Source organism: Oryctolagus cuniculus, chromosome 12 (assembly GCF_051225735.1).
Source record: "Oryctolagus cuniculus isolate XC-2025 breed Fujian yellow rabbit chromosome 12, ASM5122573v1, whole genome shotgun sequence".
NCBI lineage: Eukaryota > Metazoa > Chordata > Mammalia > Lagomorpha > Leporidae > Oryctolagus > Oryctolagus cuniculus.
The window spans coordinates 100,051,945-100,077,577 of record NC_142878.1 but is presented as its reverse complement, the minus strand read 5'-3'; the positions used below and the strand labels follow the sequence as shown (position 1 = coordinate 100,077,577).

General features: G+C 56.7%; 1 protein-coding gene across 6 annotated transcripts; it reads right to left on the bottom strand.

The window, feature by feature from the left end:
- Positions 1-956: 956 nt before the first annotated feature.
- PRC1 (protein regulator of cytokinesis 1) lies at positions 957-22,801 on the bottom strand. Of its 6 annotated transcripts, none has more exons than XM_051834313.3 (15): positions 22,583-22,801; positions 17,212-17,344; positions 16,822-16,944; positions 13,952-14,185; positions 13,705-13,875; positions 12,508-12,657; positions 12,090-12,237; positions 11,306-11,442; positions 7,612-7,707; positions 6,617-6,763; positions 6,361-6,462; positions 4,765-4,872; positions 3,769-3,945; positions 3,432-3,473; positions 957-2,210 (listed from the first exon to the last, which is right to left on the bottom strand). In XM_051834313.3, the coding sequence occupies exons 1-15, from the start codon at positions 22,591-22,593 to the stop codon at positions 2,139-2,141; spliced, it is 1,851 nt and encodes a 616-aa protein (XP_051690273.1). In that variant the 5' UTR covers positions 22,594-22,801; the 3' UTR covers positions 957-2,138. The 6 variants fall into 6 exon arrangements, with proteins under 6 accessions (XP_051690273.1, XP_051690278.1, XP_089166856.1 ...); XM_051834318.3 differs by having other exon boundaries at positions 3,846-3,945; XM_089310730.1 differs by lacking the exon at positions 22,583-22,801 and adding an exon at positions 21,600-21,679.
- Between the last annotated feature and the right edge of the window lie 2,832 nt (positions 22,802-25,633).

Below are 25,633 nucleotides of genomic sequence, written 5' to 3'. Positions count from 1 at the left end.
ACACTCAGCCGCGGGACGCCATTCACCGAAGATATGCACACTCAGACACGGGATGCCATTCACCCAAGACACGCACACTCAGCCGCGGGACGCCATTCACCCAAGACACGCACACTCAGCCGCGGGACGCCATTCACCGAAGACAGGCACACTCAGCCGCGGGACGCCACTTCCTCCCGCCGAATGGCTAGAGTTAGACTGGCACACAGACCTGGGGAAGCGTGGGACTGGGGACAGCCCCCGTTCCTGGTGGGAATGTTAAAATGCTAAAACAACCCTGGAAAAGTTAGGCAGTTCTTAAAAAGCGAAATACACACCAGCCATAGATACAACCCAGCCATCCCACTTAGGCGTTTACCCAAAAGGAAAGTCCGCATCCACGCGAAGGCTGGGATGTGACCGGTTCCTGCAGCTTCACTGTTCTTCCCGCTGAATCCTGGGAGAACCCACTGTGAACCAGCCTTCAGGCAGGAAACCCTCCCCGTGAACAGCCACGCGGTGATACACGGACGACCGCGGGTGCAACAGCTCATCCCTGTTAAGTCTGCTTACATCCGACCTGAACATACAAACCCCTCTGCAGCGACGGAGCTCAGTGGCTGCAAATGGGGGCGAGAGGAGGGAGACCCGGAGGGGGCGACGGCTCTGCTCGGTCCCTGCCCTGTGCTGCTGGCTCCCCTGCTGGGGGTCCACACTGGGCAGCGTGGACGCCTGGAACACGCAGCTTCCGGCCGTGTTACCTCGAGTGACGGACGGCAGGGCCGGGGACGGCTCCGTTTACGTCGGGAGATAGGACTTTTAGCAAATGAGGTCTTTAGAGAAATGAGATGCACTTAAGGTTTAGACATGCACAAGTAGTACAGAAATCATGATGTCCTGTTAGTCTGCTCTGTTTTCCTCAGGCCAAACCCACCAACAATTGATGTGGGAAAAGTGAAAACAAGCACTGCGGTAACTTTTCAAAGAAAAAGAGATTTATTTGACAAGAGAACTCCCAATCTGTGTTCTTTCCCCAAATGCCCACAATAGCTGGGCTGGGCTGAAGTCAGGAACAAACTCCACGTCTCCCCCGTGGGTGGCAGGAACCCGAATCACTTGAGCCGTCATCACCAGGGGCTCCCGGGGTCCACGTTAGCAGGTGCTGGCGGGGCCGGGCCCTGGCTGCTCCCGGGTGGGACACCGGCGTCTTTAAGACCGGCTTCTTAACCAGACACCTGCCCTGACGCAGCTTTAGAGTGCACACTTCCAGGATAATAAAAACAGGACATACGTACACGTGACTAAACAGCAAAGCCGACACAGGTGAGCTTTTGAGAACCATTTACTGTGCTGACAGCAGTACGGTGCAGGCGGAGAGGAATAAATAATAGTGCTTTGGGAAGAACAGTAGTGATGGACACGGGAGGCAGGAGGAGCCTCGGCGCAGACGGCCCAGAGCAGGAATGACTCCCAGTAGTGACGTGTGCAAAACCCCAGAGCCTCCCACCGGGCCGGCAGCACAGGGGACAGGACTGAGCCACAGTGGGCACAGGGATGGGCGACTGGACCAGAGAAAACCTCTGAGGAGCCAGAGTCCACACAAACCTGTGTTGTCAGACACACACATGCACGCACACACACACCCGCAAAGGGCATTGCACCATGAACCAGAGCCGCACGCAGCTTGACCAAGGAGCCGCCGCCCCGCCTCCTGTCCCGCGGGTCGCTGGCAGCTGCGGACAGGCCACCGTGGGAACAGCTGCAGCATGACCCAGCACCCCGAGCTAAGGGTGCTCCTACTAGGAAGTCACTTCCTGTCCACCCTCCACGGCTGGACAGAGTTAGCACGTGAAATAAAACAAGCCGTGGCCATGCTTAAGCGAGTGGAATTATGGGGCAGAGCGGCCAGGTCCCCGTGACATTATCTGCGCTTACTGCTAGAAACAGCGTTTTAATGTATCTCGAATAAAAATCAAACCCAGCCTCTAAGGACCACACTAAGCCTACGCTGGACTTTGGCTGGGCACGCTACCCATGTCTGTGAGGTGGGCCCAGGGACGTCCAGGGTTCAAGCATGCCTACGCTGAAGAAAATCAAAGCCCCCGTCTAATTGGGTTCCGTTTCGGCACAGGAAGCCACAGCCCGGCTCGCCGGCAGCCTCACGACTGGATGTTGGTGGAGTTGAGGATTCGAGACGTGGCATCAGACATGGAAGCCTTTGAAAGTTCTCGCTGTGGGAAGACAAACACCGTTAGTGGCAGCACCGCCCTGTCCTGCTGCCCCTCCCCCTAAGCAGAGGTCCCCCAAGGACAGTGCCTGGGAGGCCGGGCTCCCCTCTGCCCGTCACAGGCCCAGCGCGGGAACGCGCACGCACGCCCGTGCCCGCGGCCGGCCCACGGTTACGCCTCACTGAAGAGAAAGCCCTGGTGCGTCCCGGAGCTGTTCCTGCAGCCGGCGAGCCCCGCGGGCCAGCAGCTGTGGGCCTCAAGGCCTTTCTGAAACAGTGGGCCGGACCACGCTTCTACCAAACCCTGGGCTGAGGCCTGTCGCCTGCCAGTGATTGAGCTCATGCCGGAGCCCGCGGTGGAGTCGGAGGCTGGGACAGGAGTGTTAGTGGAGGCGCGTGTCCTGCCTTTGGCACGGCCCCGGGGTCTAGCAGAGCTCGGGGCGACGCACGGTGAGCACAGGCAGGCAGACGGAAGCCCCAGCCCCAACTGGCGCACGAGACCAGAGCTCTGTCCAGTCAGCAGCGCACAGGCGAGCCCCGCCCCCATCAGGGGGTGTGGAGAGAGAATAGGCAGCTGTTTCAACGCTCAGAGCCGCCTGAGCCTGGGGCCATGTCCCCTCCTCTTCCCGCAGTTCCCAAGGGGAAGGGGTGGCCCTGCCTCTCACCGCCCCCCTCAGCACGGGAGAGAGCGCGGACTGTTAAGAAAAAGGCAGTGCAGTTAGGGGACAGCAAACGCAGAGTCGGCTGTGAGGTGAAGCGCATTCTGGGAAAAGGCTCCTCCCCGGCTCCACAGGCTCCAGCAGCTCGGCTGGGCCGGCTGTCAGGTTAGCAAGGCGCGTACTCCGGAAGTCCTCGGAACCCAGGCCAAGAGCCTCACTGAGCAGCACACAGCTGGGGCCCCTCCCCAGGGTCGGGGACTCTGCCCTTCCCGGCCCCGCAGGCCTCGGGATGAGGGGGCTTTCCTGCCGGGACAACAGGATTCAAACCTCTGCCGACTTAGATGGGGCTGAGATCCAGTTCAAGTCTGAACAAGTCTCAGCCAGCAGCTTTCGTGAGACCTTGATGGTTAAGTCCATGGTAGGAGTTCCTGCTTGCTTAGTAAGAGAGGGTCCGTGCCAGTGCGGCTGAGATGGGGTGAGCGCAGCCCTGTGCCCCGGGGGAGGAAGCCAGCAGACAGATCAGTCCGGAAAAGGGGCACGGGACATGCAAGGGTTGCCATACAGACCTGAAGCCCAACAGTGGAGCTGTCAGACAGGGACGGGTTCTTCTAAGAACAAAGAATTGAGACAGTCACCAAGAACTCCACCGAGAGCGCAGGGCAGCGGGTAGGGCCCGCCTGCAGCCAGGGAGCCGTGCCTCTCAGCGGGAGAATCCAGGCGACCTGTCGTGGCTGCCACCGACCTCCTTCCTGTCCGACCCCGCCCCCACCGCAGTCTGGTAGGAAAGGGGCTCTCAGCCTCCCAGGTAGTGTCCTCCTAGCTAGGGCGCCCTGGGGAAGAGGCCTACCCTGCCCCAACTGTGTGCTCCCCAGAGACTGGTAGATATCAGAAAACGTCAATTACCGCAAACTGAGAATAGGTGCTGGCAACAGAATTAAGGCTGAAGTTGCACTGGAGGGGGGCCGAGCTGGGGTACCCACCACTCAGGATGCTGTCATTGACCTCTAGGTTCTCCTTGGCGGCTGCGTGCCGGCTGGCACGGGGCGTCTTCTTCCCTGAGCAGGAGGACGTGAGGACTGGCTGCAGAGGGGGGAGACAGGGCCGCGTGTTACTGAGAACGCACCCACAGGGCCTGCACTCTGGCGTAGTGGGAAAGCTGCCACTGCGACGCTGGCATCCCCGTCTGGGCACCAGTTCAAGTCCGGGTGGCTCCATTTCCAATCCAGCTCTCTACCAAGCACCTGGGAGAGCAGCAGGAGATGGCCCAAGTGTTTGGGCCCCTGCCAGCCACGTGGGAGACCCAGAGGAAGCCCCTGGCTTTGGACTGGCCCAGCTCTGGCCACTGTGGCCATTTGAGAAGTGAACCAGCAGATGGAGGGTCTCTCTCCTCCTCTCTCTGTCACTCTGCCTTTCAAATCAATCAATCAATCTTTAAACACAAATCCTGCATGGCCAAGGGCTGATCACATTTTTCTATTATTCATATATTTGTATTCCTAGACTTCTGGTTTTTTAAAGAAATAGGAATTCTTACACTTCGACGAGGCTCCGTGAGACGTGGTGTATCTGAGCACACTCCCCTCCCCTCTCCCGAGCATGTGACTGCTCTAGTGACCCGGCGTCACTGAGCTGGAATCCACACGCAGGGGGCCTCGCCAGGCTCTGGACGGAGCCCAGAGACGGCCGATCCTCAGCTCAGATCCCAGACACCTGGTGCTTTCTCGGGTGCTGTGGGACTCGGTGACTGTCCTTTCCCCTCCCGTTCCTTGTGGCCGAACCCAAGGGCTAGCTTGTGTACCTCTCTCAATGCTAACTGACCCCGCATCTTGGAAACCACAGTGAGGACGTGGGGACGCTGGGTAAATGGCTAGGGCAGCGCCAGGGACAGGCCACACTCACCTTGCTGCCAGAAGGAGGCAGTCGGGGCACGGGGGAGCGGCAGATGGTGCCCCCAAACAGAGGCCGACTGCTACTGCTGCCTATGGTGCTGGCGTTGCTGGGGTTCAGCTGGGGAGAGGAGGGACAGACCGCTGACGTGAGGCGACAGCCACCCCCGCCCTGGAGCCACCCAGGACGGACTGGCTCCTGTGATGCAGAGCTGCTGGGGTCAAGGCTGCACAGCTGCGAGGAAACCCATGGAGAGCTCTCGCAGCCTATTCAAACCCAGCGAGTAGAACGGTGAAATCACACAATTACTGATGGCCCAAGACGCCTTCCTACGACCCAAGCGCTCCACTCCTGGGCATCTACCCCAGAGAAGAGTGTATATCCACAGGGACTCACACGGGTGCAGACGACTTTTGCTGCACCAGCCAAAGCTGGAAACGAGCAGCTGTCCACACAGACAGCAGAGCAGACCACCGTGCGCACCGACAGCGGGAGGCTGCCCCGCAATAGAAGGGGCGACTCGCAGAATAAAAACTGACGCCAGGGCTGGTGGGGGGGTGCAGCGGGTTAAGCTACGCCTGTGACGCTGGCGTCCCGTATCGGAGGGCTGGATTGAGTCCTGTCTACTCCTGGGTCACCTGGGAAGGCAGCAGAAGATGGCCCAGGCGCTTGGGCCCCTGCCCCTCACATGGGAGACCTGGGTGGAGATCATGCCTCCTGGCTTCAGCCTGGCCCAACCTCAGCTGTTGTGGCCATTTAGGGAGTGAACCAGCAGATGGAAGACCTGTCACTCTGCCTTTCGAGTAAATAAATAAGTCTTTATACTAATGGAATCAGATACCAAAAAAAGATAGTATTTCCAAAAATTCATGGAAAATGCAATTATGAAAAAATTGGTTTAAAAAATTTTTGCACCAAAATAAACTTATCTTTGAATTCCATTTCCATGAGACATCATTTGAGAGACAGCAAGTGGGCTCTGCAAATGCCACAACAGCTGAGGCCGGGCCGGGCCCCCCAGCCAGGTCTCCCCCGCGCTGGCAGGGCCTCGGGGTCCGCATTAGGCCGGATGCCCGGCGCTCCATGAGGATTCCGAGGTCCCCTCACGCTGCATGAACCTATGTATGTACGATATGAGCCAGGCACGCTAACGCAGTTACAGGGCGAGCCCCTGGTTGCCGTGGGCTGGCGGGAGGAGGGGAGGGCAGCACGCTGCAGCTTAGTTGGCACTGGGGCCCTGGCTCTGCTCATTAGCTGTGGGTGCGGACAGCTTCGTGGTGCGAGTGTTTCAGAGCCTCTCTGGAAAAATGGAATTAACAGATAAGCTAAGGGGCAGGCATCTGGTGCACTGGCTAAACAGCCGCTTGGGACGCCACGGCCTACTAGCGTGGCCTGCTGCCTGCTTCCAGTGCCAGCTTCCCACTAGCGCACACCCTGGGAGGCAGAGGAAGCGGAGTGCCTGCACGCGTGTCAGAGACCTGGAATGAGCCCCCAGCTCTGGCTGTGGCAGGAATCTGGGCAGTAAACCAGTGGATGAAAGATGTCTCTGCCTCTCTTTTACATCAGTAAACAAAACCAAACCAAAAGCAGCAGCAAGCCCCGCGTTACCTTGCGCAGCTTGCTCGGCGTGCTGGGGGCCAGTCCTTGCCGCTTGCCCGGGGTTCGAGGAGTGCCGCCGAGCACCCGCTCCGTCTGCTTGTTCTTCAGTTGCTGCGTCAAAGCCAGAAGTGATGAGGGTCAGTCTGGGTCACGCAGCGGGACAGAGCAGGGCCAGCCCCCAGTGAGCTGCTCCCAGCTCTCCGCCTGCTCTCAGCCACCCGACCCCGCAGGGCCGCCGGCCCTCGCCTCCGTTCTGCTCACTCACTCGCTCCTGCTTGGCTTTCTCCTTGGCCAGTCGGTGCAGCTCCTGTTGCTCTGCCATGTACTCCACGAACTTCTGCCCGTTCACCACGAATGCCATCGAGTGCTCCTGCTCCCACATCTCGATCCGTGCCTTCAAGTCCTCCTCCAGCTGAGGCCAGGAACAAGGACGCGTTCGTGAAGCTTCGGGCTGAAGCCAATGGAAACGACCCCTCCCCTCCCCAGAGCAGACACCAGACATCCAGGCCACGGGGTGGGAGCACGCGAGGAAGACTCCGGAGTCGGGCCACCAAGGATGAGAGAAGGCAGCCCTGGGAGGCCCAGCGACACCGAAAGAGGCCGTGTGCGCCGAGGGCAGGAGCGCGCAGGCTGGACTTCCATCTGGCTATAAAGGCAGGCAGGCCCCATCTCAGGGCCTCAGTCCCCTCATCTGTGAAATGGGAACCAGCCACACCAGCCATCTCAGAAGGGGGGACGCGGGAGTGAAGCAAAGCACTGCGAGCAGCTGACCCAGCTCGGCCAAGACCACTAAAACCTCGAGGACAGGAAGCCGCGGCTCGTGCCCACAGCTAACTTTGTGTTAGAGGCAAATCCTGTCCTCCCCAAATAATCCACACACTCACGTCCTGACCTCCCCCACCTCAGAATGGGACCGCATTTGGAGATGGGGTCTTTAAAGGGGTGGTTACGATAAAGCGAGGCCGTGAGGCGGGGACTGGTGGTGATCAGGCCCCAGACACAGAGGCCAAGACCACAGGGAGGCCCGGGAGGAGACGGCGCCCTCTACAGGCTCAGGAAATACACTGCGATTGTGTAAGCCCCCACCCTGCCAGGCCGTGCACTTAACGGGGCACCGCACTCAGCGGGTCCCACTGCAGTCCAACACAGGACTGGCCAAGCTTTGGAGGGAGGCAGTTCTGAGGCAACCAACACAGCAGGGCTGCGCACAGGCGAGGCGAGGCGCTGCGCAGCTGGCGGGGCCCCTCATGGCAGCGTCACCTTTGGGAGTGTCTTCTGCAGCTTGACGCGTTGCTTCTCCTCCTTCAGCAGATTCCCTCCGCGGTTCGTAAACCGAGCCGGATCGGAAGCTTTCCTCTGCGAACACAGACACCGGGTCAGAGCCACATCGGGGCTGCTCGGACCACCTGCTTCTGCTGGGCTCCCCCCCGTCTCTCAAATCATACACATTATCATGGACGCCACCCTGGAAGGCCCTGAGTCCGTCCTGGGCTCCGCATGCGGAATGGCGGCGCGTGCGAGGTCACCCGCGTCTCCTTCCTAACTGAGGACGGGCTCCCCTGTGTGCACAGCAGCATCGCGGCTCCCGTCCTCGGCGCGGACGTCAGCGTCCCCCTGACACGAGCTCCGTGGAGGACCAAGGCGAGCCCGACAGCCAGAGTGCCTCCTGCCCACTCACATCTGGTTGGTGGAGGCGGTGCACGGCGAGGGGATCTGCAGGCCTGCCTTTGATTGGGTTAATGCTCACGTTGAAGCCCCGGCCTCTTAACTTTTGTTACTTTTTTTTTAAGATTTATTTATTTTATTTGAAAGTCAGAGTTACACAGAGAGAGGAGAGGCAGAGAGAGAGAGGTCTTCCATCCGCTGGTTCACTCCCCAGTTGGCAGCAATGGCCAGAGCTGTGCCAATCCAAAGCCAGGAGCCAGGAGCTTCCTCCAGGTCTCCCATGTGGGTGTAGGGGCCCAAGGACTTGGGCCATCTTCTACTGCTTTCCCAGGCCACAGCAGAGAGCTGGGTTGGAAGTGGAGCAGCTGGGTCTTGAACCTGCACCCATATGGGATGCCGGCGCTTCAGGCCAAGGCGTTAACCCACTGCGCCGCAGCGCCGGCCCCACCCTTGCTGTTAGTGTGTAACGTGTACCGCCTATGGGGACAGCAGCGCGAGGCTGTAACTTGTCCTGACCGTCCTCAGAGAGCAGGTGCCGGGAAGTTGACAGAGCATCCTGGATGGCTGGAGGTCAGACGCAGAGGCAGTTCCTTCCAGGCTGCCTGCTGCTGGCAGCGACTGCTTTGAGACGTTCTGCAGTACTAGCACGTCGGCGCGGGCAGCGAGCCACAGCGGAGACCAGGACCCCTGCCTTCCCCGGCGCTCGGCTCCTGCACGGTCCTCTCACTGCTGAGCCCTCGCTCCTGCCTGGGACCCTGAAAGCACTGACCGAAGAGGCTGCCAAGGCCTCCGCGCTCTGGAGGGCCGGTCTTGCCCGGGAACGAGGCGCTCCCTGCGAACCAAGTCTATCCAGGAGAAGCCGCCGCGCCACTGCTCATGCCATATTCTTTCTTTTTGAATGTAGCATTCTTCGTTATTTTGTTAAAAGATGTGTTCATTTGAAAGGCAGAATGACAGACAAAGAGGGAGGCAGAGAGAGTGAGAGATCGTCTCCCCGCTGGTTCTCTCCCAAACGGCACAGTAACAGGCCTTGGCCAGGCGGAGGCAGCAGCCAGGAACTCCGCCTGGGCCTCACATGGTGGCAGAGCCCCACATCCTTGAGGCCCGGGTGCACATCAGCAGGAAGCCGGAGCAGAAGCAGAGTAAGCAGGACTTGACCCAGCGCTCCCGTGAGATGCAGCCTCCTGCCCACCCGTCAGGCACTTTCCTAAGAAAACAGCCGAAGCTGGAATGGCGGAGGGTGTTCGGTGACGGCCCAACATCGCGCAATTATCTGGGCAGCTGTGCGCAGGCCGCAGACAGCGAAGTGCTGCGGGCGTGTGGGCAGAGGCGTCCGCGTGGGCAGAGGCGTCCGCGGGGCGGAGCCGTGTGGGCAGAGGCGTCCGAGGGGCGGAGCGGCCAGGCCTTCTCGCCTCCTCTGCTACGGAGCCCCACGCACACGCAGGGGTGCCCGCCTGCCCGGCACGCTCTGGACTTGCTCATGCAAGCAGCTGCTCGTCTCAGGTTCTCTGATCCTGCCCTGCACACAGTTTAACAGACACGAATACAGGGCAGGGCCGCCTGAGACGCGACACTGCAGCCTCCGCGGGCATCGGGTTGAGCCCTGCTTCTTCTGCTCTTCCAGCTTCCTGTAACACAATACTGGAAGGCCGCAGCGATGGCTCCAGTACCCGGGTCCCTGTCACTGCCCAGGAGGGAGACCCGGATTGGGTTTTGGGCTCCTGGCTTCTTCCTGGCCCAGCTCCAGACGTGGCTGTGGCCATCTGGGGAGTGAACTCGCAAGTAGAAGATCTCTCTCTGATTCTCCTCTTTCTCTGTAACTCTTTCAAATAAATAAATAAATAAATCTTTAAAAATAAATGAATACAGCTTAATTCACAATAGCAAAGAGGTGGAATCAACTCAAATGTCCATCAATTGAAGACTGGACAAATTATGGGATCTGTACTCCATGGAATACTACACAGCAGTAAAAAAATAAATCCTGTCATTTGCAGCAAAATGGATGAAACTGGAATACATCGTATTTAGTGAAATAAGCCAGTCCCAAAAGGACAAATATCATATGTTCTCCCTGATCTGTAATAACTAATAAAGCACTTAAAAGGTAATCTATAGAAGTAAACATTGAATAGCGCTTGTCTCAACTGTTGAGGAGCAGGTTTTTTTTTCCTAATAGTTGTTGAACTCTTTACTTTAGTAGAGTTAAACACATGGGGGCCGGCACCATAATGCAGCAGATAAAGCCGCCGCCTACAGTGTCAGCATCCCACATGGGCACCAGTTGAAGTCCTGGCTGCTCCACTTCCAATCCAGCTCTCTGCTATGGCCTGGGAAAGCAGAAGATGGCAAGTGCTTGGGCCCCTGCACCCACGTGGGAGACCAGGAAGAAACTCCTGACTGCTGGCTTCATATTGGTCCAGCTCCAACCATTGCGGCCAACTGGGGAGAACCAACGGATGGAAGACTTCTCTCTCTCTTTCTGTCTCTCCTTTCTCTGTGTAATTCTGACTTTCAAATAAATAAATCTTTAAAAAACAAACAAACAAAAAAGTATGTGTATAAAGTTAACTGAAAATAGGTCTTAGTAAAAAACAAGAATGGGAATACCAGAGGGAGGAGAATGAGGGGTGGGAATGTGAGTGGGAAGGGTGGGAACACTGGGAAGAATCACTATGTTCCTAAAGTTGTAATTATGAAATCTGTATTCCTTAACTAAAAGGTTTCTGGGGGGAAAATAAATAAAAATTTTAAAAAATTTTAAATTAAAACAACAACAGGGGCTGGCACTGTGGTGCAGTGGGTTAACACCCTGGCCTGAAGTGCCAGCATCCCATATGGGTGCCAGTTTAAGACCCGGCTGCTCCACTTCCTGTCCAGCTCTCTGCTATGGCCTGGGAAAGCAGTGGAAGATGGCCCAAGTCCTTGGGCCCCTGCACCCGTGTGGGAGACCCGGAAGAAGCTCCTGGCTTCAGATTGGCGCAGCTCCAGCCATTGCGGCCATCTGGGGAGTGAAGCATCAGATGGAAGACCTTTCTCTCTCTCTCTCTGCCTCTCCTCTCTGTGTAACTCTTTCAAATAAATAAATAAATCTTTAAAAAAAAAAAAAAGAAAGAAAGAAAACAACAACAACGGATACAGAGGGGTCGTCCTAACTCTGAGCAGTGTCGTGACTTAGACAGGGTGGCGGGAGCCTGGCGAGGCCCAGTGAAAGGAGCCTGATTCTCTCCAGGGTGCCCGCTCAGCACTTCATTCCTCTCAGGGGAGAAGGACAGAAACCGGCACAGACCTCGAACTCCAGGAACAGCTCCCAGCTCTCCTTCCACTTCTGGACCCCTTCAAAGAGCTCCCTGTGGACGTCGTAGTAGTTCCGTAACCGCACGACCTCAGCGTCGTGGAGCTGCAGCACGTTCTCCGTGTAGTCCTCTGCAACACACAGGCCCGGCGGTTTCAGGGAGTCCCGGCGGTGTGGCGCCGGCCCCCGCTTCCCTTCCTTAACGTAAAGCGACACAGGACTAACTGCGTATGCCGTGGCTGCCTCAAGCAGCCCGTAGGAAAATGACTTTCTGGCCTCGCCTTGGACTCATTCCATCATCTTCCTTTCACCTTGCCCAGCCAGTCAAGGACTGGATCACAGAGAATGTCCCAGGACGTGTGTCGGGTTTAGCGAGGACGGCGTCATCCTCGCCTTCAGTTTGGGTCGGGCTAGAAGTCCACTGGGCTCAGAGTCAGGCTGGTCTGGGCTCAGACACAGGCCTTCCGCATTCACCTGCCCTCTGCCCCGGGCTATGTTGCTCAACATTTCTGCACCCATGTCCTCTCTCAGGACACGAGGATTACGCTGAGGGCTTGACACTGCCCCTGATAAGAGCACAGCCGGAGGCAACACCACAAGAGAGCCCCCGTTTCCCGGCAGCACCACAAACGCTGACTGCCCAGGAACGGCTGCCATGCTCGGCGGCTTGAAGAGGTGGCCGTATCTGTTCAAAGAGGAAGCCCAGAACTTCCTGGTGCCGCCAGGGCTTGCCAAGGACCGGCGAGCGGCCGCAGGGCCATCGCTGTTCTCTACTAACCGGCATAGTAGGGGGCGAAAGCACGTCTCTGCTCCTGGCTGTAGAAGCACTGCTCCCAGTACTGCGCCAGCTCCACTCGTGTGGCCTCAATCATTTTCTTCATATTCTGCATCTTCAGCTCCTCCAACCGATCCACTTCTAGCTGCAGCTGAGAGAAAGGAACCCAGAAGGTGGCTGTCATTCTTGGGTTTGCAAAAGTTTCCCCCTTTTAGTAAAATTACAGCACAAAGCCACAGAGCTAAATCGATACTCTAACAACGATACAGGAGACAGAAAGCCGGGACCCGATGCAAAAGCCAGGAGGTGAGCAGGCACTGCCACCTTTCCCAGCACTGTCTCAGCAGTGGGTCTGACGCACACCGGACGGGCGCAGAAGCACTCGCAGAGACGCTGGCCCAGCACTCGCTGGGTTTCTTACCGCTTTCCTGACCTTGGCCTTCGACCCAGTCATAACCGTGGCCACAGCTTCTCGCTCTTCAGCGGGTATTTCCAACCTGTCCCACAGCTCTCGGATTTGAGCCCGAAGCCCCTCACACACTGCTTCGTTTTGTGATTTTCGCATTTCCAACTGTGGCAAGGAAAGACATGGTTACTCCCAACCAGGTACAGAGAAGCCTCCCACCAAGAAACGCCCAGGGGCCGGCACTGTGGCGCACTGGGTTAAAACGCTGGCCTACAGCGCCGGCATCCCATATGGGTGCTGGTTCTAGTCCTGGTTGCCCCAGTTCCAGTCCAGCTGCCTGCTAGTGTGCCTGGGAAGGCAGCTGAGGATGGCCCAGGTGGTTGGGCCCCTGCACCGAAGGAAGCTCCTGGCTCCTGGCTTCGAATCAGCTCAGCTCCAGCCATTGTGGCCATTTGGGGAATAGATCAGTGGTTCATTCTGTTTCCCCCTCCTATACCTCTGTGTTCCAAATAAATTAAAAAAATTAAAAAAAAAAAAAAAAAAAAAAGCCTAGACCCACAAGGAGAGAGGCACTCATAGAGTCCCAAGAGGCCTGTTCCTGCCGTCTCCACCCCCGCTGGATCTCAGACCACAGAAATGAGGATGCTAATGTCAGGTTCTTTCAACTAAATCCTAGCCTGCTTCAAATGCAAAGATTTCAATTCCACGTCCTGAGAGCAACACACAAGTTTGTTAAAGGCAACCACGGCTGTGTGTCATATTCACACGTCTGCCTTCCCTTCTTATTGAAGACTGAAAACAGGGTCAGCGCTGTGGCGCAGCGGGTTAACGCCCTGGCCTGAAGTGCTAGCATCCCATATGGGCGCTGTTCGAGACACGGCTGCTCCACTTCGGATCCAGCTCTCTGCTATGGCCCGGGGCAGCAGTAGAAGCTGGCCCAAGTCCTTGGGCCCCTGCACTCGTGTGAGAGACCCGGAAGAAGCTCCTGGCTCCTGGCTTCGGATTGGCGCAGTGCTGGCCATTGTGGCCAATTGGGGAGTGAACCATCGGATGGAGGACCTCTCCCTCTCTCTCTGCCTCTCCTCTCTGTGTAACTCTGACTTTCAAATAAATAAATAAATCTTAAAAAAAAAAAAAAAAAAAGACTGAAAACAGAGCTCGCTGTGTTCCCACATTTGCTGCGGCAAGACCACGATCTGCGGAAGCCAGCACCTGCCACAGCAGCTTCTGCAGTGTCGCGATATTCTCCAGGGACAAGCAGAAGGCATCTTCATCTTCACACACCACGTCCCTCTCAAAGCTGGTGTCCGGGGTGTGGTCCAGTTCTTCCATACACAGGATGATCTGCCTCTTCAGGCTGACAAACTCCTCACGCCTGGACGCCTAGACAAGACAACGACAGGCTGCCTAGGGAGAAAGCACACGGGCCCCGCAGCAAGTGCGCGTGCAGCCGGCCTACCTTCGTCTCCCTCAAAGTGGCCACGCGCTGTCGGAACTGGGTCAGCTCCTCCAGGCTGGGCACGGAGGCGCTGCCCACCTCGTGGAGAGGCATGCAAAGGATCTCACACAGTTCCTGATCTTGCTCTCGGAGCAGCTTCAGCTCTTGCTTTCTGTCCTTTTTCTGTTTTCGCATCAACTCCACCTGAGTGCGCAGGTCCTTCTCCAGTTGCAGGATGGTGGTTTCTCCTTCTTCCTGTGAAGACAGGGAGCCGTCAAGGAAGGCAGGGACAAGAGGCGGCTTGGGGGCGAGGATCTCAGTGAAGACTGGCAAACCGGAGACTCACGGCTAACGGAACGGGGCTCAGAGTTTGCTATAAAAGCCACCGAGAAAGAAAGGTGAACAGATACAAGGAGACTTTTTCTTCTTTTTCTAATTTTTCCAACTGCAGTAAAAAACACCTAACATGAAACTGAACATCTTAACCATTAAAAACCTTTTTAACAAGTTTATATGAGAGGGCAGTGCAGTGGCATAGTGGGTTGAACTGCTGCCTGCAGCACCAGCATCCCGTATGGCCTGGGAAAGCAGCGGAAGATGGCCCGAGTGCTTGGGCTCCTGCACCCTCACAGGAGGCCTGGATGAAGCCCCTGGCTTCTGCCTGGCCGAGCTCTGAACCTAGTTCCTTGCCCAGATCTGCAGTGGCTGCAGCTGGTTAGAAGTCAGAGCCATCAGACTGAACGCCCACCCCTAACCATTATGAAGTACAGTTTAGTGTATTCAGTACGTCAGACTGCTTTGCAACCATCACCACCGTCCACCTGCAAATCGCATTTGAACGCTACTTGTTTCCCTGCCCTCAGCCCCTGGCAACCACCGTTCACTGTCTCCATCAGTCTGACTTTTCTAGATGGCAGGGCACTTTGTGCGGTGTAGACTGGATGGGTCAGCTGGAGGGTGGTTTATGCAGTTCCAATCTAAATGTTCACCCTGGACAGGTTAGAGCCTAGGAGTCCCATATGGGAGGACCTGTGTTCAGTGCCAGCCTCTGGCTCTCAACTTCTGCGTCCAGCTGCTGCAGGACCTGGGACGGAGCGCTGACGGCTTACACTGCTGGGTTCCTGCCATCCAAGTGGGAGACCTGGACCGAGTTTCCCACCTCAGCTTCCTCTTCTGACCACTGTGGGCATTTGGGGACTGAACTAGCAGATGAGAGCTCATTTGCTATCTATCTCTCAAATAAATACATTTTTAAGAATTAAATAGCCATTCTAATAATACTATGAGCATCACTTTACCACTAAAAATCAATTTAGGAGTCTAGTGCTCTACTCCTAAAGATAAAAGAGGAAAAGTGGCAGTCACAGGTCTTATAAATGTCAATTTCAGTTAACATTGGTGAAACAGGAACTGTCAGGGACAGTGCTGTGGCATAGCAGGTAAAGCCGCCGCCTGCAGTGCCGGCATCCCATGTGGGCGCTGGTTCTAGTCCCGGCTGCTCCACTTCCGATCCAGCTCTCTGCTGTGGCCTGGGAGAGCAGTGGAAGATGGCCCAAGTCCTTGGGCCCCTGCATCCACTTGGGAGACCTAGAAGAAACTCCTGACTTCTGGCTTCAGATTGGTGCAGCTCCAACCGTTGCAGCCATCTGAGGAAGGAACCATCGGCTGGAAGAACCCTCTCTTTCTTTCCCTCTGCCTGCCTGTAACTTTGCCTTGCAAATAAATAAATAAATCTTTAAAAAAAATAGGAACTGTCATATAATGTATGGAAGACTGCCACTGTACACTAACTTCGCACCAATTTCACACTGAAAGCCGAAAAAAGGATGACGAGAGAACGAAAATGAAACTTGTCCAAAATCAGTCATTGTCATTGACAGATTCCGGGAAAGCCCCTCCGGCCTGCCCCGGCTGCCGGTGGGAGTCATGCTCCTGCCTTCTGGCCCCCACCCCCACCCCGGCTGGCCCCATCTGGCTGCTGACACCAGGCAGTTCTTCCTGGAACAGGCGCGGGACCGAGAAGCGCCGCCCTGTATCTTGTGGCCGACTGCGGCTCTCGCAGATGCGTCTCAGGCACGTCACCCTGGCTGGGGTCCTCACGCAGCAGCACCTCTCAGCGACGTGAAGAATCGTGGGCTGCACTGGGCGGGACCAAGAGCTCTTCATTTCCAGCTACTGAAGCAGCCATGTCTTTAGCTCAGAGCCTGCAGCTTCCGGCCATGAAGTCCCGGGTCTGGAGAACGTTCCCCGGGTTACTTTTGCTTCCTAGGAACCCCTTCCTTTTCACGTCCTTTCAGAAGAACAGAGAGCACGGGGCCAGCACTGTGGCCTGGTAGGTGAAGCCTCTGCCTGGGACGCCGGCATCCCATATGGGCTCCAGTTCAAGACCCGGCTACCCCACTTCTGATCTTGCTCTGTGCTAATGCACCCGGGAAAGCAGCGGCAGATGACCCAAGTGCTTGGCCCCCTGCACCCACGTGGGAGACCCAGAAGAAGCTCCAGGCTCTTGGCTTTGGCCTGGTCCAGCCCTGGCTGTCGCAGCCATTTGGGGAGTGAACCAGCAGATGGAAGATCTGTCTGTCTGTCTCTCTCTGTAACTCTGCCTTTCTAATAAAGAAACAATTCTAAAAAAACCCAAACAGAGAAACCCCAAGCCAGAACAGTACCACCTGTGTCTACCTCTTCCTCAGAATGAATGAACGACTTGGCCAAGCAGCTTGGCACAGGTCACCTGGAGCGGCTTCACCTCCTCACAGCAGCTCTCTGCAGAGGTGAGCATTCCTCCCCGGGAACCCATCAAGGGGGCAGCATTGCGTCCACTGCTCCCGGTCAGCCCCGCCCAGCAAGGAAGCCTCCGCCCACAGCCAGAGCCCGACCCCCTGGCGGCACACCTGGAAGGGCTCCACGCCTAACTCGCTGCACAGGGTGTTCAGCTCCTTCTGACAGTTGGAAATGCTCTTGACCAGCCGCTCCTTCAGGCTCTCCTCCTCCGCGATCATCATATCCAGGAGCTCCTACAAGGCAGAGTCCACGTCTGGGGCCACAGGGAAACCCCCCCAACACCAGCACCCAAACCCTCCTCATTCCAGAATGTCAAGAAAGCACGGAAACAAACAGGAAGAGCCGTGGTGTCCCAGTGATCAGCCCTCACTCCTGTCTCCTTCCTTCTGCGAGACGGACACCAGCTTCTCACCCTGGCCCACCCGTCCCGCTTAGCCCCGCCCCGCCCCGCGCAGCCCCGCCCAGCGCAGCCCCGCCCCACCCCACCCCGCCCCGCTCACCTTGACGTGCTTCCTCACGACCTCAGTGCGCTGCTGCTTCTGGTCCTCCGGAATCCCAATCGATTCCCAAATCTCCCAAAGGTAATTTAAGGCCTTCTGGAAACATTTTATGGACTCCTCCACCAACACCTCACTGAGAAGCGAAAAATGAGGCCTGCCCGTCAGTCACTGCCTTCAGACTGAATGCAGTGTTTTCTGGAACTAAGCGCTAGTTTCTTGGCGGGCCCAGGCTAGAACAGCCTGGAAAACGCACTCAGCTGAAGTCACCTTGGGACGCCCCCCGCCCCCCAGCCCCAGCCGAGAAAACCCACCATCGATGACGTGGGCGGGCTTCCCGGCTTCCTCAGCAGTGAAGCAGGACTACACTGAACGCTGGGCTTGGAGGAACACCCGGCCAGGACACCGGTAAGCCACAGCACCTGTGTGAGGCGCTCCACGCTGGCTGTCTTATAGCTGGTTTTGTTTTATTCTTAAATTACAGCGAATAATCCAAAGAATGGCTGCCATGGAAAGGTAAACAGCACGGGTGCCCTGCGTTGGCACCTGGGGAAGCAGAGGTCGGCCCCAGGCTGCTTCCCACTGGAGACCTGGACCGGAGGGAGGTTCGGGGCCTGGTTTCAGTCTGGCCCAGCCCTGTGGGAGTGAACCAGCGGAGGGAAGACACTTCTCTCTATCTCCCTCCCTCTTTGTAACTCTGCCTTTCAAATACATAAATGTCAGGTCTGGCGCTGTGGTGTAGCAGGTAAAGCCGCCACCTGCAATGCCGGCAGCCCCTATGGTGCCGGTTCCAGTCCCAGCTGCTTCCTGCAAACAGCCCGGGAAAGCAGCAGCAGATGGCCCAAGTGCTGGGGCCCCTGCACCCCTGTGGGAGACCCTATGGGAGCTCCTGGCTCCTGGCGTCAGCCTGGCCCGGCCCTGGCCATGCAGCCACCTGGGAAGCAAACCAGAGGATGTAAGATCTCCCCCCGCTGACTCTTTCAAATAAATAAAGCTAAAGAAAAGAACAAATAAACACCAATAAATCTTTGAAATAACAAGACTGAATCATCAACCTCTTCCTGAGTCTCCAGCCTCCCGACCTGTACTACACAGACCCTGCACTCTCGTAAGCAACTGTGGATGAAACTGCGGAACCACTGGAAGTTTCACACATCGCTGGCTGTTGTGAACACTGATAACAACCATTAAAAACTGCTGCCGCGGGCGGGCGTTCGGTGCCGCGGGTGAGACGCCGTCCAGGCGCCCACACTGGAGTCCCTGGGCTCGCGTGCCAGCTCTGGCCGAGTCCAGCTGCCTGCCATGCACACCCTGGGAGGCAGCAGGTGACGGCTCAAGTGCCTGAATCCTTGCCACCGCCGTGGGAAACCAGGACTGAGTTCCAGGCTCCTACCTTCAGCCTGGCCCAGTCCCAGCTGTGACGGGCATTCAGGGAGTCAGCCAGCAGATGGAAGATCACTGTGTCTTTTGAATTAAAACAAAAAACTCTAGCACATAATCTGAAAAATTTTGATTATTGTGTTAATTGAAACACTTTAAAATATTTACTAATTTAGTCAAAAAATTACTTTTACAAAATAACATAAGGTTGGGACATAAATTTGTAGCTCTTAAATCCAATTAAAACCAAGACAAATACCTTGACAGCAAATGGACTGCTCACGGCCAGCAGTGGATCACTAACTAGACGCAGTGTGCACACCTTTGTCACGAGGGAAAAGCTACCTGTGTCCTGGAGCTTGTAATACATGATTTTATCTGCCCTGCTGGAAATGGGCATTTAAAACCACCAGACACTACAGCTGGGGACAGTTCCCATGAGGGTCCAATTTTCAAAACATTAAATAACAACACTGTCCACTCCTCCCAGCATTCGGACTGCACTGAATCTAAGTCACCCTCAACAGCTCTCTTCTCCGCCACCAGCATTATCTTCCGACAGCTTCCTCCCCGCCACTCCTGCTCCTGCCCAGGTCCAGCTCCCACCACCCCCTCTTGCCTGTACAGCAACGGCACTGAAACTGGGCTCCCCGCTCTGCCTTGGCGTCCTCAAGCGCACTGTCAGCACAGGAGCCCGGGGCTCCACGTCCTGCCTGCTGCCCAGCCCTCCTGGGATCGCTCGAGCAAACGCCTCGGCCCTTCCAGAGGCTGGCGCCTGGCACTCCAGTCCGCCCCGGCGGCCTTCCTGCTCTCTGGGATACACCAGGCCCTCTCCGCCTCAGGCCTCTGTCTGCCGCCTTGGCTTGACACCAGGCTTGACCCTGCCTTCCCAGGTCTGTGCTCAGAAACCACCACCAGATCCTTCTCTTCTCCACTGCACCCCTCCCAGGCCTTCAGAACTCCGTGCCTCCCCCCCACCCCTGCTGTTCTCTCCATGGCACTCACCACAGGATTCCCTGGTTTTTTTTTTTTTTTTTTTTTTTTTTGACAGGCAGAGTGGACAGTGAGAGAGAGAGACAGAGAGAAAGGTCTTCCTTTGCCGTTGGTTCACCCTCCAATGGCCGCCGCGGCCGGCGCGCTGCGGCCGGCGCACCGCGCTGATCCGATGGCAGGAGCCAGGAGCCAGGTGCTTTTCCTGGTCTCCCATGGGGTGCAGGGCCCAAGCACCTGGGCCATCCTCCACTGCACTCCCTGGCCACAGCAGAGAGCTGGCCTGGAAGAGGGGCAACCGGGACAGAATCCGGCGCCCCAACCAGGACTAGAACCCGGTGTGCCGGCGCCGCTAGGCGGAGGATTAGCCTAGTGAGCCGCGGCGCCGGCCAGGATTCCCTGTTTTGTGTTACCTTTCCTTTGCTGTAAGAATGTAAATGATGGGGCCAGATCATCCACCCAGCTTAGCAGGCTAAGCTGCTGTCTGTCAACACCAGTATCCCACGTGGGTACCGGGTTGAGTCCCAGCTGCTCCACTTCCGATCCAGCTCTCTACTAACGTGGCTGGGAAAGCAGCGGAAGATGGCCCAAGTGCTTGGGCCCCTGCACCCACGTGGGTCTTGAGGCCTGCGTGGAGTTCCAGGTTCCTGGTTTCAGCTTAGCCCAGCCCCGGCCGCTGTGGCCACTTGGGGAGTGAATCAGCGGATGGAGGCTCTCTCACTTCTCTCTGTAACTCTGCCTTTCAAATAAATAAATAAATAAATCTCAAAAAACAAACAAAAAGAATGTAAACGATAAAGGCAAGTTCTGTTCAAGGCTATATCCCTAACACTTAGAATCATACTTTGTACACGACATTCAGGAAATGTTATCTGAGGGGCTGGCACTGTGGCATAATGGGTTAAGCCACTGCCTGCCATGCCGGCATTCCATATGGGCGCTGGGTCAAGTCCTCGCTGCTCCTCTTCAGATCCAGCTCCCTGCTAAGGTGCCTGGGAAAGCAGCAGAGGATGGCCCAAGTGCTTGGGCCCCCGCACCCACGTGGGAGACCCAGAGGTAGCTCCTGATTCCTGGCTTCTGCCTGGCCCAGCCCTGGCCATTATGGCTGTTAACTCTGCCCTTCAAATAAATATTTAAAAAAAAAATAAAGATTATTGAATGGCTAACTTGACAATTTAAAGAAGTCCAGCGACCTTCAGATGCCGAGCGATCACTGTGCACAACTGCTGCTCAGCCACACTGCCTTGCTGACCGGTTTCAGTGCTTCCCTGAAAGGAGTGAATCTGGGATGTCTTCTTAGAACACATCTCTGCAAACCTGACGGTGCCAAGAGTGCCGCGCTGTAAGAGTCCGCTTTCCCAGTCTCAGTCTCGGCCATGAGTCACCGGCTGGAAGAGCCGAGCCCTCAGCGCCGCCCTGCTTCCAGGCAGCCGGCACCACCGCGGCCCTAGTCTCTCCTGGACAGCTCTCCATCCTGCACAGCCAGCCGTTAACTCCGCGAGCAGTCCCCTGGCCATCATGTTTCTGAGGCCTGTTTCTCATATTCCTTTCCAAATAGGAATCCCTGGGCCAGGCATCTGGGGAGGCTTGAGCCCACGTCAGTTCCTGTGAATGTGCACCCTGGGAGGCAGCAGCTCAGGTCCCTGCCACCTGCTTAGGAGACCCGAACGGGGTTCCGGTCTCCTGGCTTCAGCCCGGCCCAGCCCCAGCTGTGGCAGGCATTTTGGGGGTGAACCAGTCTCTGTCCCCTTCTCTCTCTGTCTTTCAAGTGAGGAGGAAAACTGCCTGCTTCCCATATAAGAGTGCCTGGATTCAAAACCCAAGTCTGCTCCCCTGTTCCAGCTTTCTGCTCACGAAGACCCTGGGCAGTGGTCATGGCCTCCTGCCACCCAGGTGGGACCTGGATGACTCCAGCTCCTGGTTTCCACCCAGCCCTGGTGTTGTGGGCACTGGAGAGTGAACCAGCAGGTAGGATTGATCTCTCTCTCGGCCTTGCAAATTAAAAAAGTATATATGATTACCTGAAATCCAGATGTAGCCCCAAATCTGGCTTGTTTAGTAGAGTGATTCCAGTTTAAAGTCTAATTACACCCATCAGCCTGGAACCAAAGTTAATGGATAACTCTCCCCACCCCTTCACCTGCCCCTGAACAGCCTGTAACTGTACCTGGACTGCGAGTAAGCCTTTCCTATGGATGTCAATCAAGACTCCATCACTAGCTTAAACCCACAGCACCCTAACCCTGCTGTCCTTCGGTAGCACCGGTAATTTCTACCCGATTCTATTCTCCAACAGGGCAAGCATTTGGAAAAACACGGATCCGTTTAGCAATCAGAAAAGGCTGTAGAGCTACCAGTTTGATTATTTAATGCTGAATTTAAGGCTTCTGCCACTGTCTTCACAAAGTACAGTCAGCACTTAGTCCACGCACGGATATTATCATTTTGGTAGCGAGAAGACCTGCGTTCCGCCTCTGCCCTGGCACAAGGCTCAGCCGCCGGGCCCGGTTTCAGGGCACCCTCCCTCCCGGCCAGTTTCCAGGGGACCCTCGCTCCCGGCCAGCCCCGCCTGCGGACCGGTTTCAGGGGACCCCCGCTCCCGGCCAGCCCCGCCTGCGGACCGGTTTCCAGGGACCCCCGCTCCCGGCCAGCCCCGCCTGCGGACCGGTTCCAGGGGACCCCCGCTCCCGGCCAGCCCCGCCTGCGGACCGGTTCCAGGGGACCCCCGCTCCCGGCCAGCCCCGCCTGCGGAGCTGCTGGAACGACCAGGAAATTCCAGCCTCGGGCTCGCCGTCTCCCCGTCCACGCACACGTGAACCCCGCCGCGCCCCGCACTTGCAGCCGGCTCGCCCTGCCCCGCCGCGCAGCCCCCCGACCGCAGTCGAGCGGACCGAGGGGACCCCTACTCCGGGGCCGAAAGCGTCCGTCGGACGTGGCACCGGCCCACGGACCCGCGCCCGGCGTCGCTCCCTCCCAGCCCTTCCGACCGTCCCGCAACTCGCACCTCCCACTCATGGCGGACGCTCCACGCAGCCTGGCGTCGAGGCCCCGGCCGACTCCACCACAGCCCGAGCGCAGGCAACACCGGCAACCTCGCTCCGAGTCGCCACTCTGAGAGCCGTTGAGCCCCGCGGAATTTCAAACCCAGACGTGAGGCGGGGCGGCCCGGCGATTGGCGCCGCAGCCCGCGGCTCCTCGCGAAGCCCCGCCCCCGCCCCGCCCCGCGGCGTGGAGCCGCCAATGCGCAATCGTGAACCCGCGCCAGGGCTCGGGGCGGGGTCTGAGGTCACTGCGCGTGCGCCCGGCGCCGTCCCGGCGTCCTCCGAGCCCCGGGTCCGGGCTGCAGCCGCGAGAGCGCTATGCCCCGTGGCTACCTGCCGCCGGCGGGCGGCGGAGGTGACCTATTGGAAAATCCTGTTTCCCTGGTCTCTCCGGAAGACCTGGGAACTGATCCTTGATGGAATCTTGCCCAGATGTAGGAAACCGCATCCGGAAGGGGAGGGGAGGAGCACGTCCCTTCCACTCTGGTTATCGCACGTAACTCTGCTGGACAGAGGAACCAAAGTCACTAGTCAGAAGTCCCTTCTGCTTCCCCCGCCCCGCCGCCCACCACAGCCCCTGCCTTAGGAGAGCTACTGAAAACGTGGCAGCGTTAAGCGGGCTGACGGGGAGTTAGGTTTGAGCTCCCTCGGGACTCCCTTATTTTACTTATTTTTGCCTTTAGGTGGCTGCAGGCAATGTACTCATTTTGGTTACGTAACAAAGTTCGTGGGAAATGGACTGAAAAGGCGAACGCAGGTGCGGGCGTTAAGCCAACACCCCATCTTGAGTGACTGGACCCCAGTCCCAGCTCTGCCCACATGAGCGTCCGGTTAGTGCCCACCCTGAAAACAGCAGGTTGGCTCAAGCAGTCTGGTCCCTGCCCCCATGTGGGAGCCCCGGGTGGGGTTCCAGGCTTCCAGCTTTGGCCTGGCCTGGTCTTAGCTGTTGTGGGCTTCTGTGGAGTGAACCCGTGAATGGAAGATCTGTCTCCCTCTACCTCTACTCTGCCTTTCGAATGAGTAAAAATAAAAAGGATTCAGAAAGTTTTGGGGAGTTCACAGATGTGTATTATGAAAAAAAAAAATACATATTTTCTAACAATTTTTTGCACCAGAATAAACTTATAAGTCCACATTCTACAAACTTTTTGTAGTCTCGTATAATTGTTACATGCAAAAAATTCACAACAAAACCAGTATCACCATACTTTTGTACCTTCCATTTCTGAAGAACACAGACTACATCCCTAAATGCCTATATGTCAGTTTCCCTAAGTATCTTGGCATGTGGCTATTTCATAATCCAACTATTTTGCTATTGATACTTACATCGTAATTATTTTATGCAATTTAGTTTTGAGATTTATTTATTTGGAAGGCAGTTACAGGGAGAGGGAGAGACAGAGAGAGATCTTACAGCCGCTGGTTCACTCCTCAGGTACCCTCAGTAGCTGGGACTGATCACTGCCTTCCCAGGTGCGTTAGCAGGAACCTGGATCAGAAGCAGAGCCTGGACTCAAATGTGCACTCTGGGGGCCTGAAGCACCAGCATCCCATATGGGCGCTGGTTCGAGTCCTCGCTGCTCCTCTTCCAATCCAGCTCTCTGCTATGGCCTGGGAAAGCAGAAGGTGGCCCAAGTCCTTGGGGCCCCGCCATCCACGTGGGAGACCCAGATGAAGTTCCACGCTCCTGGCTTCAGCCTGGCCCAGCCTTGGCTGTTGTGGCCATTTGGGAAGTGAACCACTGGATGGAAAATTCTCTCTCTCTCTCTGTTACTCTTTCAAATAAATAAATCTGAAAAAAAATTTTTTAAAGGCATTGCCGTGTTTGATTTGCGCTTATTTGATTGTAACTGAACTTGCGCATTTTTCACGTGTTTATTGGCCAACTAGAACTTCTATGAATTCTCTTCATCTGTGTTTTCCCTGAAGACAAAAGATGCTTGTTTGCTTCTGTGTCCTTACACTCTGTGTCCATCAGACATTTCACCCGTGCTTGCACCGTCCCAGCCTTGCCCGCAGCAGGCCAGGCGCCCGTCCGCTGACATGGCAGGAGCACCGGCGCGTTTTCTGTTCAGTAGAATAGACAGCAGGTTGTTCAGAGAACTTCAAAATTCTGCCTTCAGACATGGTCTCAGGGCCAGTATAGTTAAGTCTTCAGAGATAAGCAACTTTGCTATCATGTCCTTAACACCAGTCTGCAGCTAATCAGGTCGGAACCATGGCAAAGACATCCAGGCCGAGCCTGCACTCAGCAGGTGAAACGCTGCCGTGCGCGTGCTGGACGGGGCTGTTCTAGAGCGTGAGCACAGTGCGTGGCCACGGTCTACCTCCATGGCCGTGGAAGGTGTTCTGGATGCCACCAACTCCCTGTCGGCAGTGTCACTGCCCTTGCGCACTGGCTTGATCTAACACCATCAACAATCTGGCTGCAAAGCCAAGACACACCTTTTCCCTGGAAAAGGCTCCACCACGCATCATCTTCCGTGGGTGGTGCCCCAGTAACCCAGGTTTTCGTTTTCTCTCTCCTGGCACGTGGCGGCACTGCGGGGTGGGGAAGGAAGCAGGCTGGAGCAGGGAGGGAGAGTCTTGTCAAAACCCAGCAAGACGCCGGATTCTGTCCCGGTTGCCCCTCTTCCAGGCCAGCCCTCTGCTGTGGCCAGGGAGTGCAGTGGAGGATGGCCCCGGTGCTTGGGCCCTGCACCCCATGGGAGACCAGGAAAAGCACCTGGCTCCTGGCTCCTGCCATAGGATCAGCGCGGTGCGCCGGCCGCAGCGCGCCGGCCGCGGCGGCCATTGGAGGGTGAACCAACGGCAAAGGAAGACCTTTCTCTCTGTCTCTCTCTCTCACTGTCCACTCTGCCTGTCAAAAAAAAAAAAAAAAAAAAAAAACCAGCAAGATGGTGAGACAGGATGAGCCAGGGGCACTGCGGTGGCACAGGGGCTGGCCAAATGTGGGCAACAAATGGAAAAAATCCGGGGTCAAGGATATAATTTCTTGCAGGAACAGAGTC

Excerpts from the sequence above, each read along its gene's own strand:
- PRC1 (XM_051834313.3), bottom strand. Across the intron at positions 11,443-12,089 it reads TTTCGCCCCCTACTATGCCG|AGGACTACACGGAGAACGTG; the intron begins GTTAGTAGAGAA and ends TGTGTGTTGCAG. Across the intron at positions 4,873-6,360 it reads CGCCGAGCAAGCTGCGCAAG|CTGAACCCCAGCAACGCCAG; the intron begins GTAACGCGGGGC and ends TCCTCTCCCCAG.